Raw genomic sequence first — 14,198 nt, 5'->3', positions numbered from 1 at the left:
ATAGTAAAATAATTTTTATTAAAAATAAACATTCTAATTTTGGGATTTATTTTTATTAAAATTTATGGATATTTTTCTCATTATATTTTTTTATTTTTTAAAGTTTTTATAAAATAAAATGGTCTTTTAATTTATATGGGGGTAAAATTATCATTTTATTTAAATTATTTAACGGTGTTTGTGCAAAAATGACTAGTTGATACAAATGTGAAAAGAAAGGTGGTGCAGAGAACATGTTATAATTTTTTGGTGGTTGGGTGAATATAAGGCAAAACAAAGGTGGTGCAATGATAATTTCCCTTATTATTATTATTATTATTATTATTATTATTATTATTATTATTATTATTAACAGCAATATTTAAAATAATAATCATAGTCACCATTATTATAATATATATAATAATAAAAATGACAACAATTAACTAAGAGCATTTTAGTGACTTAAAAAATTCATTCTGAATCTTAAATAAAGTAAATATATCAATGGGAATACAACTCATTCTAATTTTCATAATTCTTACAGTTCAAATAAATAACTTATTCTGATTCTTATTCCAAACGCACCGAAATATCATTCTTTCTTTTATTTTTTTTAATTTTATGTTTGTTATTTCACATCATGATAGTTTTATTTGCAAATGGAAACATTTTCTAAAATTTGCTTCCGTTCTTCATCCGACTAGGTTGTCTCTTGATGATAATAAGAGGGCATTAACTGGGGTCAATTTCTAGATTTTGCAGTCAACATTTGCAAATAAAAGTTGCTCTCGGCAATTTTGAAAATTCTGAGTTTGGACTTTGGAATGATATTATATCTTCTTCAAGTAGACAAAATTAATGCACAGAGAGAGAGAGAGAGAGAGAGACCAATAGAAATGTGTGTCGTATTAAACTAGCAAGCTTAGTCAGTCGCAAGGTGTCAACAAGGCGTATTTGATTAGTCAATAATTTGGACTAAGATGAGATAACTACATTATCATCACTTGCTACTTTCAAACTATTTTGTCCATATTTTCTGATCATTTTCTTATCTTGTTGCGAATCTCTTTGATATTTGACTTGATATCTCAACACAAAATAAGATGGCCTGTAAAATGCGTTTTTCTTTTGTAGATGAGGCATTAAAGTTGAAAAGTTTCTCAAGTACTGTTTTCGATATAATAGAGACTAAAGAGCATATTATTTTGTTTAAATTTTATGTTTGGTAGTAGTTTCAGTTACTATAAAAATACTCACCACATTATTTTAACCTGAGTAATTTTTTTATACAAAATTCAATGTTTCTAAATTAATATGAATATTAACTGTTGTTTCGACAAAAGTTATACAAAATTTTGTTAAGGACAAATATGAAAAAAAATGTTTATATTATTATAATAATTAGGAAAAAAGACATTGTTACTCCTAAAGTTTGGAGCAATAGTCAGCAAGACCCGTAAATTTTTAATAAGGGGTACCAAAACTCTCTTTTGACTATAATATCCTTTGATTCTATTTATTCAAAAAAAAATGACTTCAATATTTTATAATAAATAGATGTATGATATTAAAATAAATATAGTAATATAAATTCTAAAATAATTTCAATATTAAAAAAGTATTTTAATATTTTACAATACATGTATTTCATATTTTAATGTAAATTTTATAATAAATAGAAACATAATGTTAATATATATACATATACAAATTATTTTAAATAAAATTTTAAGGTAATTTCAATATTACTTGATACATGAGATATATTTAATTAATTGTAAAATCTATTTAATCCAAGATTTATTTAAATTATTTATAGAAAATACAAATGTTATTATGAGTTTTAAATATAATAATTAACACTTTCAAAATTACTTTATATATTAGCCTACTAGACAAATTAAATTATTTACATTTTTATTTACTAAAAATTTTTAAAATTAATTTTTCAATTACCATATTCAAATGGTATTATAGTAAAAAGAGGTCTTCGTATCCCTCAATGAAAACTCGTAGTTTGCATGACTATTTTCTCAAACCTTAAGGATGTAGTTGTCCTTTTGCTTAAGGAATATTTAAAAAATTACAAATTCTGAACTAAATTTTACAAGAACTTATATAAGAGTCAAATTGGTATATATTTTTTGGAACTTTATTTCTTTCTTAATTATGATTCAGTCTCCCACATATCTTTATTTGAACATTGCTGGCTGCATCAATCATGTACATGACATACTATTACTTCTTTTTTAACAAACCTAGACGGTAAGAGGAGGTTTTATTGATCAGAACAAAAAATTGTTAACCCTAGTCAAGGGTACGTAATAACAGATTGTTACACGTAACATATTATTACAAACATCACAAAACAGTTACATATGAAATTAAAAGAGAAAAACAACAACAACAACAAAACAATTGCTAAAACTTAGAGCAAGGATCACAGAGATACAGAAAAATGATAGTGCCACTGAAATTTGTTGTCTTGTATATAAGAAGAACGAACAGCAGGGACATTGAGTTCTTCATTCACTCTTAGCGTACAAAATGAATAAGGAGGTATTCCGCATAGTATAACTGCAAATATTAGGGGATAACGCATAATAAGAAGTTAGTTTGGAAATTGAAATTTAACTTATTTAATTAATCACGTCAATTTGATATTTAGTAATATTTAACAAATCGTCATATTAATTAATTAAGAAGAATTAATTTCACTTGCCTGCCAAATAAACATGTAAAAAGAAAATATTGATTCGTTGTTAGAGAGATCAACATTTCGAGCTCGATGCCAAAGAAATAAAAGAAGTGTGGCGTGGCCTATTATCTGTAAGAAATTAAAAAAAAAAATCTTAAATGTGTGATAAGATAAAATTAATTTTGAGCATACATTTATACAAGGCTAAATTAAATTAACTCTTGAAAAAAAATATATAATTCAATTCTTAATTACCGTTACGAGCTTGCTTAGCAGGAAAGACGAGGAAGCTCCAACTAATACCGCGGCTCCATAAGCAGTGGAGAGCATATAAACAGACAGCCAAAATACCTTACATTTTGAGAAGAAGATAACATTTGTAAGCCAATTTTTATATTCTTATTCATTAATTTGATTCTCTATTGCATGTAAAAGAAAATTAAAGATGATATATGGACAGGATCATATCTAATTATCAATCTGAACACAATCATATATTGTTGAGATTAATTTCAATGTTTAATTATTATGGCCTTAAGAATAATAAAAAAAAGAATAAAATTTTTACTAATTTACTTACTTTTTCTTTCCCTAGCATGACACTGAGTGTTTGAATGCCATGTTCTCTGTCGCCTTCAACATCATGTAAATCCTGAACAAATTAAACAAAAAACAAAAAGGTTAATTAGTAACCACCAATTGTATAAACTGTGGATTCGACATGTTACAATTTTGTAAAAGACTTCGACACCTGCATTTATAAAATACAAAATTGTATCTGAGAATAATTATAAGCATATTTTGATTCAACTACCTTGACAAATGCAATTGCAACGGATAGGCAGGTCATGAAAGCACTTGCAAACATCAATGGTTTCGTGATTTCCATTGGTCTACCAAGCAGATATTTCTGCGTACACGTAAAAACTCCATCTCATCAGGAAAAAAACACAGAAAATTAAGATTTTTTTTTTTGGGTTCTATATAGCTTAATAAAATTTAACAGTAATTTGAAATCGTAATTATGAATTTAATTGTAGAAAATATTCATATTTCTAATAAAATATGCATGATTCTTTATTATTACAATCAGACAAGAGAACTGCAATATTCTACCTATCTATAATTCAATTCTATCCTTTTCGAGAAAGTGATAAAAACCCCACCTGTTGTTTCAAGAAATATATCATTATCCCCTCTTATTTTAAAACCCATCAAAACCCCGCCACTAAAAGAAATAACTAGCTGTAAATTTTTTATTTTTTTTTTACATTTTACTATTTTACTACTTTTTTTTTATAAATGAAAATTCTTATCACATCCAAGATAAAATAATAAAAATCCCATATCAATAAGATGAACAATTTTAATATACCTGGACGTGGAAGAAGAAAGGAACTTGTGGTAGAAGTCCGCACATAAACACCATACAGACTGCGGCTAGAAATGAATTTCCCTTCCATCTAAGAAAGGGAAGCTGCATTATTGAAAGTCATCAATTACATGAACTTAATTAATTATAAAAAAATCACTTTATTTTTAATAATTTCAAATAAAAATATTTAGATAATCAACTAATTAAATCATCATTTTTATTATTTTTGTGATTTGAGTCTCTCAACCATGTTCGACAAAGTTTTAACTTAATTATTTTACCCTCGCAGGGTAAAAATATTGATATATCCACAAATTATCTTAACTTCAGCAATTTAACGTTATTAAAAAATTAAATATTTTTAAATAATTTATCAGTACCATTTTATTAATGCAGAATACATTGTATAAAACCAATTTGGGAGGTTACCTGTGCGGAGTAAGCGGTTGAAATAAAAAGCCATGCGATGACGCCCAAAACAAGTGGTGGAGATTGTAGCATAATTGCGGAAGCCAGACTCTGAAAATGCAGATCAATGAATCAATTAAATAAAGCCTATACATCTTTAATTAGAAGATAAATACAGAGATCAATAACGATAATTAAAGAGAACTTTTTCCTAGCTTGCAACATTTTCACATTCTAAGTTTGAGCTAATTGAAAAATGACACCTCAACGGACTATTAATCGAGTGATTTCTAGTAGTTTTATTTGGCTAGCGACTGAAATTCGAACTTTTTAAAAAGTATGGAATTAAAAATTAATTTGTACTCTGTCTATCCCTCTACTATTTTAAATATAAAAAAATTGAAAAGTGAAAAATCAACATACTTAATTAGAAATTGGTATTTTGCATCTTTTAACTTAAACACAAATTATTTATGGGGAGCTTTATTCGTTGGCAGTTGCTTACCATCAACGCAGATATCCAAGTAATTGCAATCCCAGTTTCCATTGAAAATTCACCCGAAGCAAGGGGCATATAAGGCTTGTTGACCTGTGACAAAACAATATTAAGCTGATTTATTAGAAACAGCTGCAAAATATGTATATGTGTGTGTGTGATATAAGTTAGTTTTTAACTCTATTAAATTATATGGTTTAATTAAAAAAAATGCGGGCACCCACACTTGAAAATGATCACACACACTTACACACATATAGTCCTTCTCGCACAAGCACTCATATTTTTTAAAATGAGCATAATTGCACCAGAAAATAATTATATATATAGTAAAAAGAACATTTACACGCCCAAAGTTTGGGGAGATAGACATGTACAGGGGCGGATTCACCTTAGGAACAGTGGGGACTTAAGTCCCCACTGGAAAATTTTTTTTTTTAATAATTAATTTAGTTTTCATAAAATTCTCAATAATTTTTTCTAAAGCCCCCACTAATTTATAGTCAAGCCTACAATACATAGTTATACTTAAATTCTCACATTCTAATTTTTTAAATTCAAATAAAAAAAGATAGACTTTGCAAACTAAAATCAAACCCATAAATATTAATATTAATTTAATTTTTAAACGGCCCACAAACTCATTCATAATTTTTTTTATTAATCTTACTTTTCCAATTCCACTACTAATCCAACGCCCATAAAAAATTCCTAAACATTTACTTATTTTGGTTGTTTACATAGAAAAAAATTTATTTAATAACATTGATAATGAAGTTATAATACAATGTATCAATGTATAATACAATGTATCAATCTTTTAAATTTATATTTTTATTACTTTTTAAAAAAATTTTATGTTACTGTTGAATAAGCCCCCAGTGAATTACTATGCTGTCTCCGCCCCTGGACATGTAGACCTCCAAGTTTTCAATACAAAGATATCAAGACCCTCTTTTACCATAATACTCTTTAGCTTATTAACTCAAAAAAAAAATGACCTCAATATTTTGTAATAAATAGAAATATAATATTAAAATAGATGTAACAATATATACATTTTAAAAATAATTTCCATATTTAAAAAAATAATTTTTTTGCTTTAGAGTCTTATACTATATTAAACTAAATTTTATAATAAATAGAAACTTAATATTAAAATAAATGTATAAAAAAATAAATTATTTTTAAATATTGTATAAAATAATTTTAATATTATTAATACATAAAATATATTTTATTAATTGTAAAATCTATTTAACGCAAAAATTTATTTAAACTTTTATAATAAATACAAATACATTATTAAAATATATAATAACATTTTAAAAATTATTTTATATATTAAAAAATATTTTTAATGGTATTAGTCTACTGGACATATTAAACTATTTAAATTATATTTGTGTTCATTAAAAAAATTTAGGTAAATTTTTTTAACTACTATATACAAAAGGTGTTATGGTCAAAAATGGGTATTTTTAACTATTTTTCTAAATCTTAAAGAGACATAGCTTTTTTTTTTCCTTTATATATACACACACAGCCGCACATATATACACATACGAGCATGAGATTAATTAAAATAATATATAATATCTGATGTACGTGTAGCAGATTTAAGCAATCTGGATTTCAGATATGAAAACTCCATGCAATTAATATTAAATTCTCTAATTTTTTCATTATATTATATATTGTATTAGCATCGAATTAAGAGTAATACATGTACCTTGTCTATTTCAACATCAGCCACCTGGTTTACGGCCACCCCGTAAATGTGCATCAGTACTAAAGGCACCAAGGGCTGAAATTTCAAGAAGAATTAATTTATTATTTCAAAGTTTTCACTCGTCAAATAACATCAATTATAAAATTAATATATATTTGTAATTCTCTCATTCTATCAGTTTATATTTACGTACCTTCAATAATCCTATGAAGAAGGTGGGAGTCAAGTCAGCGAGTTTTTCTACCGGAAGAAGAGAATTCGACGTTGTCGCTAAAAGCTGATTAAGGGAAAAAAAAAAAAAAGGGTTATATATGTCATTATCAATTGTTATGTTTGAGTTGGTGATAACTGATAAGTTGGCCATTTCTCCTTTTTTTAGTAAGTTGGCCATTTCTCTCCTCTTCCAAATGAAGGTTCGAGTGTGAAGGCTGAAGTTTAAACTGCCGACATCACATAAATTTAAAGAAAAGAGAGAAAAAAAAAAAAAGGAACAGATGATAGAGTAGACTGAACTCACAACGCCAAAACAAGCATATGGATAAATAAAACGGTAGAGTGCATTTAAGTTCTTGAGAAAAACATTCTTTGGACTCCCATCTTCATCCTCAGATTTTGATGCATGTCCATCTTGCAACGTGACAACGGTAACACAGTCGTTATTGTTGAACGGCTTGCAGACGACGTCGTTTCTCTCAGTAATTTTATTGGTAGGATAAAATGAATTTCCCGAGCATTTGATAGCGTACTTCTTGCCTTGATTTCTGTTCAGAACGCCATGAATATGCGTCACCGGCGGTTGGTATGTTTTAACGCAACCTGAAATGGCCACGGTTAATTACAGAAAAATTAAAATGTTAAAAGGGTAATCAAAATGCGACGTTTAATTTCACCAACTAAAATTAACTAGCTAGTTTTAATTGGTAGAAACATGCAAAGCATCATTCCGAGAATAGTACGCGTGCAGTACTATTTCCTAATAGTATTACTGTAGAATGCATGGATTTTTTTTTTCACTTCTTGCCTTCATTAGGTAGCGAAAAATAATTGGCTTGAATGTAAATAAAGTGAAAAATAAATACAAAACTCAATCTTAACCACTCATTATACAAGGAAAGACAATAGTAAATGGGAGAATAAAAGATACGGAGAGGATATCCTTGTCCTTTGAATGCAAAGTATTGAGCAGAACTTTGGTGATTAAATTTTTATACTATTGTGATTAGTGGTTAATTCAGCATAACTCTACACCGGATACTAGAGACTAAGAATGGAACAGGGTACTCATGGCGAAACGAGAGACTTACGGGAGTGTTGTACATAAGGATGGTATTTTGGAGAGAAGCTTGAAATGGCAAGCATTTGAAGCATGATTTTCGTTCTCCCAGTAAAGCGATAACTCTATTGTGCGATGGGATTGACAAGAGTTTGGAGCCCAAAAGAGTCAATAAATAGATGTCCGGTGCATGAACACCAGTGGCAAGCCGCAAGAATTTCTTCATAGAAAAGTCCACCAAAAAAATCCCATTGATTTAGTCGGACTAAAAAAATAATAAAACGGAAGACAAAACCTCAAGCATGCGAATCACGATTTTTCCTTTTATTTATTTATTTATTTTTTTTGAAAAACGATGCCGAAAATTGTTGAAAAATCAATTGGAAAAAGCAACACGACTTGAATTACCAACTCCAGTTGACCATTCTTCTTTATCTGAAAACTTTTCCCCCCAAATGGCTCGAATTCAGCGGCTCGTGCTTACCATTCTTCTTTATTATTATCATTGTTATTGTTCAAGTAATTTTACTCATTTAAAGATCTACCAACTCCGGCAATAATATATACTTAGAATTTGAAGATACGGTGCAAAACAATTTTTTATATTTTCTTAGCAGATGAATAAGTCCGGAGCATTTTTTTATTATGTAATTGTTGATGCATAATATTAAATTAAATTATTTTTAATTAATATGATGTTTGGTATATATTAGAGAAATAGTAAACGTTTAATTAACTTTCTATTTGATGTTTGTAAGTAAAACTAGCCCATGATAAATTTCGTGTCTCTTTAATTATATACTTGCCCCTAAGACACCGATTGCTCTAGTGATCATAGTGTAAAATTTTTTGAAGTAAACCTCGACAAAATGAGGGAAATTTCCTAAAGTAAAAGATTAAACAAATCGCCAGTTATGAGAAACATAATAAACTTTATCCTCACAGAACTAAAAACAAAGAAAACTGTCCAAACAAACATAAAAGCATACAACACAAGAATAGCTAAATGTAACCAAAAATTAACTAAATCTATAGCTTGCTAGCTCAGTCATGACCATCCTTGAAAGTTATGACATCACGAGAAAATTGGTAATAGATGACAAGAGTTTTGTGACAGATCGTGAGTACAAGATCTTAAATTATAAAAGCATAATAAATTTGTGATAAAATTTTCGTCTATAAAAAATTTATTATGTACTTATGATAGACTTCTTATATATCAATAACTAATGGCCGATTGGTGATAAATATTTACTCCATCAAGTATTTTCATTTTCATTATAATTATTGTTATTATTATTATTATTAACAACAATATTTAAAATAATAATCACAGTCACATTATTATAATATTTACAATAATAAAAATGACAACAATTAACTAAGAGCATTTTAGTGACTTAAAAAATTCGTTTTGATTTTTAGAAAAAATAAACATATCAATGGGAATACAACTCATTATAATTCTGATAATTCTTACAGTTCAAGTTAACAACTTATTCTGATTCTTATTCCTCATTCCAATACATTTTAATTCTAGCCTATTCCGATTATCAATTAGTAAATGCACCATATTTATTTTACTCATTGGTAATTTACTAAAATTGCCAATGGTTACTTCAATAATTGGTGTGGTTGTATAGTTTGTATAGTCAAATGGATATTGTAATTTCAATATATTATAATTTCATGGATTTTATTATTTATTGGATTTTTAATTATTAGCATTATATTTTGTATTCATTTTATATTTACAAATTATATTTCTAAGAGCATATTTACAAACTTGGGAATGTGTAATGTAAAAAATAAATCATAATAATAAATTCAGATGATAATAACAATACAATTCAAATAATAATTATATTTTTAAATAAAATCTTAAAAAAAGAAGCCCAAAATTTAAATAAATTTGAAGTTTTGCATTTAATTGTGGTGTGACAGGCATGCTATATAGGTAAAATCTATAATAGAGCTTATGACAGCTTTGTCATAAATGAGTGACATTACCATAAATGACATCAAACAATTGTAATCTATCGTAATGCTACCATAAATGACATGTCAAGCAATTATCATCTACGTTTCGGATAACGTTTTTTTATCTATCTTCTATGTCCAACTTTGTTGTAGTGAAGATAACAACAACAATGAATTTTGTTGTATATAAGAAGAAATAATTGGGGAGACCTAGTTCTTCCTTCACTCTCAGCGTATAAAATGAAAAAGGAGGTAATCGACATAGTATAATAACCACAAATATTATGAGACAAATATTTGATTAAGTAATATTTTGTTAAGAATATATGGTAGCAAGTTCGTTAAGTTAGTTAAATACCTAAATATGATGACTTGGTTGCTAAGTCAGCACGATAGTTATGAGCTATTAATAGAAACGAGAATAGTGTTAGTAATATGTTATTTTGTTCATCGGATTGTTAGCATTTTAGCTTTATTTTAGCATATGCATTTGATGCATGTAGAAATTTTCAGACATTACTATATAAAGGCATTGTAATTGCATTCATTCTGTGATGAAATAATATATGAGCTTCATCAAATTCTCTCTTTCAATTTTCCAGTTTCTCTCTCACTTTCTTAGTAACTAGACAAAACAAACTACAAAATAAAATTTGATTTAGTATCAGAGCCATAGATCAAACACTCTAATGGCATCTTCAAGCTTAATTACAAACATTGTAATACCCCACACCCGGTTTTGACCATGTCTACCACCCTTATAAATTAAGAGAGAGAAAGAGAGAAAAGGGGGGAGAGAGAGAGGGAGAAGTTGACCCGATTTTGACCCACGGACCCGACCCGACCCGCAACCTTGACCTGGCCATATCTCCCATATCCGGCCACCGTTTTGGCCGTGCTTGGTACCGATATGAAGCTTGGAAGCCGACCGTCATAACCCAGCCGTCCTAGTCACCGAAAACAGACCAGAACGCCGGCGATTGAGCTCGAAAACTCGCGGCCAAGACCCGTTTTCGCCGCCGTCGATTTCGCCGGAGTTTGAGGACACCTCTACCTGGTTTCTACTTCTCACGTCACCAGCATCATTTTCCGACCAACCTCGTCACCTGAAACGGCCGGATTGCCGACGATTAGCCACTCGGAAAGCTCACGGCTTGGGAAGCTCGATCCGCCGCCGGCACCGCGCGTGGAGACTCACGGCCACCACCATTGGACTCACCGAGGTTTGAACTATCAGTTCTGAGCTTCCCGTCGCCGTCGGATGAATTCCGGTGGCCGTTGACCGGCAAGGGTATTTCGGTAATTTCACAGTCTAAGGGCAATTTTGTAATTTCAGATTTTGTGGGTATTTTGGTAATTGCTGAAATTGAGGATAAAGTTGGTAATTTATGATTTTGAGGTTAATTTGGTAATTTTGATAGGAGGGTATTTTGGTAATATTGAATTCAAGGGTAATTCGGTACATTCATAAAACTTGAGGGTGAATTTGTAATTTGTGGAATCATTGGATAATTTGGTAATTTTAGGTTAGGGCAGTGAGGTAATTTGAGATTACGAGGGTAATTCGGTAATTGGACATTTTGGTAATTTACGCTCCGAGGGTAATTTCGTAATTTCTGACATTGTGGTTATTTCGTGATCTGAATTGAAGACAATTTAGTAATTGAAGATTCTAAGGATAATTTGGTAAAATAATGATGATGGGGGCATTTTGGTAATTTTGACATGTAAGGGTATTTCTGTAATTTTGTGCATGCAGGAATAGTTTATTGTTGATAGATATTCGTTTCGAAGATTAGTTGTATTTCAAATTTACGGAGAATGATTATGTCGTTTCCTTGATTAGGAGGATCCGCGAACGAGAATCAACCCGCGGACGTTGTTGACACCAAGTCTGGACATTGTCACTGTGAGTGGAATATACAAAACTTATTTTCATAGTTAGCGATAATAGTAAAGCATGTTTGCGGAATAAGTATTTTAAATGTTCTGATTTAATGTGATTTCCTCGAAATGAATTTTATTCACGTATCGATATTATATTAAAATGTTTGTTTGAATAAAGCATGATAATATTTTAAAGATAAAAAAAATAGATTCAAATGTGGTATGATTTAAAGTATGATTAAAAGGTATGTGAATATGAGTATAATGATTGTTTTTGAAATCATTAGACAGTACCCTTCCCTCCAGATACAGTGATACAAATTATATGAGATGAGAGGCCTTTGGGGCCCGTCTGAACACACATAGAGGCTTTGGGCCGTGTGTTTGGGCGTTTTTGCCTTTTGGGGGTATAGGCATGCGGTATGATGATTACAGTGATACAGAAATGAGATACAGACAGAAATTGAGATACAGTGATACAGATATGGGATACAGACAGAAATTGAGATACAGTGATACAAATATGAGATACAGACAGATATTGAGATACAGTGATACAGAAAAGAGATACAGACAGAAATTGAGATACAGTGATACAGATATGGGATACAGACAGATATTGAGATACAGTGATACAGATATGAGATACAGACAGATATTGAAATACAGATGAGATACAAGCCTTTGGGGCCCGTCTGAGTACACACAGAGGCTTTGGGTCGTGTGCTTGGGCGCTTTTGTCCTTTGGGGACTAGATTATGCATGCACAAATATGATGAGATATGAGATGGTATTTCCCTGTCTATCCGTGTAGCTTTGGGGCATGACGTTACCTAGATAGTACGTCATTGCCTGTCCGTTGAGGTCCGGATATGACGAGATTATTCCCCTGGGTACTTGTTTGGTGATGATTTTCAGATTTGTTTATTCGATATGATATTGTGATATGATTTCCATAGTTAGTAATCTGATTTAAATGTTTAATTATTTATTTCTGATTTCTCGCTTATGGTTTAATGAAATCGTGTTTGGAAATGATATGATTATTTGTTCAAAGTAAGAACTAATTTTCAAAACTACTATCCACTCACTGAGCTCACTGAGTTTTATACTTATCCCGTTTTTATTATATTTTTCCCCCCTATAGGAGACTTGCAGGTACATCAGTCGACCCAGCAATGATAATTAGATTTGAAATTGTGGCCACGTGATGGTGCTAGGATATCGTAGATTTAATACTTTGATATTTGGGATATTGCGAATTGTATTTATTTATTATATCTTGTAATTAGGGATAACCATTGTATTTTAATATTAGAGTGACTTGGGTGGTATTTGGTATGTTGACTTGAGAAGTTGGTTACGGAGGATGGATGAATATTGAATTATTTTTGGGAGTATTGTTTTGTAAATTGCAGGTTTGGAGATGTTTTATTTATAAGGGAGATTCTGCCGAATTTTTTTTTTTTTATAGAATTTTTAGATATCATAATTATTATCGATTTAATTTTACGAGTTTAGATAGACTCGCCCTGGGGGTGCGGGGCGGGTCGTTTCAAACATTTTGTCCTCAATTTCATCATTCACTTTTACAACAACAATTAAACTTGATAGATCAAACTATACAATCTAGATATCGCATACCCTCTCTTCTCTGTTCAAGCAAATGAGCTAGAAAGTCTTTTTAATGGATCGCGGGTTTGTCCAAATCATTTCCTCACTGGTGATTCAACAAACTCCAATGTTGTTGCATAGGAAAATCCTACATATGCTACGTGGAAGAAGCAAATCAAATGTTGTTGAGCTAGCTCTTATCCTCTATTAATGTTGAAATCTTTAGTCTTGTGGTAACAACCTAAAACCTCTCATGAATTTTGGACTATCTTAGAACAACAATTTGGTTATGAAACTACTGTCAAGAAGGTTTATCTAAAGATGATGTTGGGGATGGCAATAAAATCTGCATTATCTTATAATTAAATTATTTATTTAATTAAATTTTAATTGAAAAATACATAAATTAAATTAGTTATTTAATATGTATCAGTAAAATTGACTCTATAGGCTTTATTGACAATGAAAAATATGTTAGAAAACTAATAATAATAATAATTAGAGAATATTGTAATGAATTGGTTTACCTTAGATTTTTTTAAAATTTTTTTTATGTTTGATTTATGTTGTGAAATTATCGTTTTTGAATTTATAGTGTTGTTGTATGTTATTTATGTTGAATTGATGTTAAATTGTTGATTGTTAAATTATAATTGAATTTTATTTGATATTATTAGGCAAATTATTAAATTTAAAAATATATTTAAATTTATTATTATGCAAATTTGAATATCTAGAAAATCCACCCGTAAT

The 14,198-nt window shown here is 29.5% G+C and overlaps 1 protein-coding gene and 1 long non-coding RNA gene across 2 annotated transcripts; one reads left to right on the top strand and one right to left on the bottom strand.

Annotated features, from left to right (window-relative positions):
- Positions 1-2,278: 2,278 nt before the first annotated feature.
- LOC102614569 (coumarin 8-geranyltransferase 1b, chloroplastic-like) lies at positions 2,279-8,130 on the bottom strand. Its single transcript, XM_052440315.1, has 12 exons — positions 7,996-8,130; positions 7,209-7,507; positions 6,885-6,968; positions 6,692-6,766; positions 4,969-5,052; positions 4,485-4,574; positions 4,056-4,157; positions 3,495-3,590; positions 3,261-3,332; positions 2,936-3,031; positions 2,705-2,809; positions 2,279-2,559 (listed from the first exon to the last, which is right to left on the bottom strand). Exons 1-12 carry the CDS (start codon positions 8,057-8,059, stop codon positions 2,518-2,520), a joined length of 1,209 nt encoding a protein of 402 aa, XP_052296275.1. The 5' UTR covers positions 8,060-8,130; the 3' UTR covers positions 2,279-2,517.
- Positions 8,131-10,506: 2,376 nt separating this feature from the next.
- On the top strand, positions 10,507-13,288 carry LOC102616123 (uncharacterized). Its single transcript, XR_003066491.2, has 3 exons — positions 10,507-11,243; positions 11,791-11,853; positions 12,979-13,288. It is a non-coding gene; the product is annotated as an uncharacterized LOC102616123 (long non-coding RNA).
- The last annotated feature ends 910 nt before the right edge of the window (positions 13,289-14,198 follow it).

Source organism: Citrus sinensis, chromosome 4 (assembly GCF_022201045.2).
Source record: "Citrus sinensis cultivar Valencia sweet orange chromosome 4, DVS_A1.0, whole genome shotgun sequence".
Lineage (NCBI taxonomy): Eukaryota > Viridiplantae > Streptophyta > Magnoliopsida > Sapindales > Rutaceae > Citrus > Citrus sinensis.
This window is presented reverse-complemented; position numbering and strand designations above follow the sequence as displayed.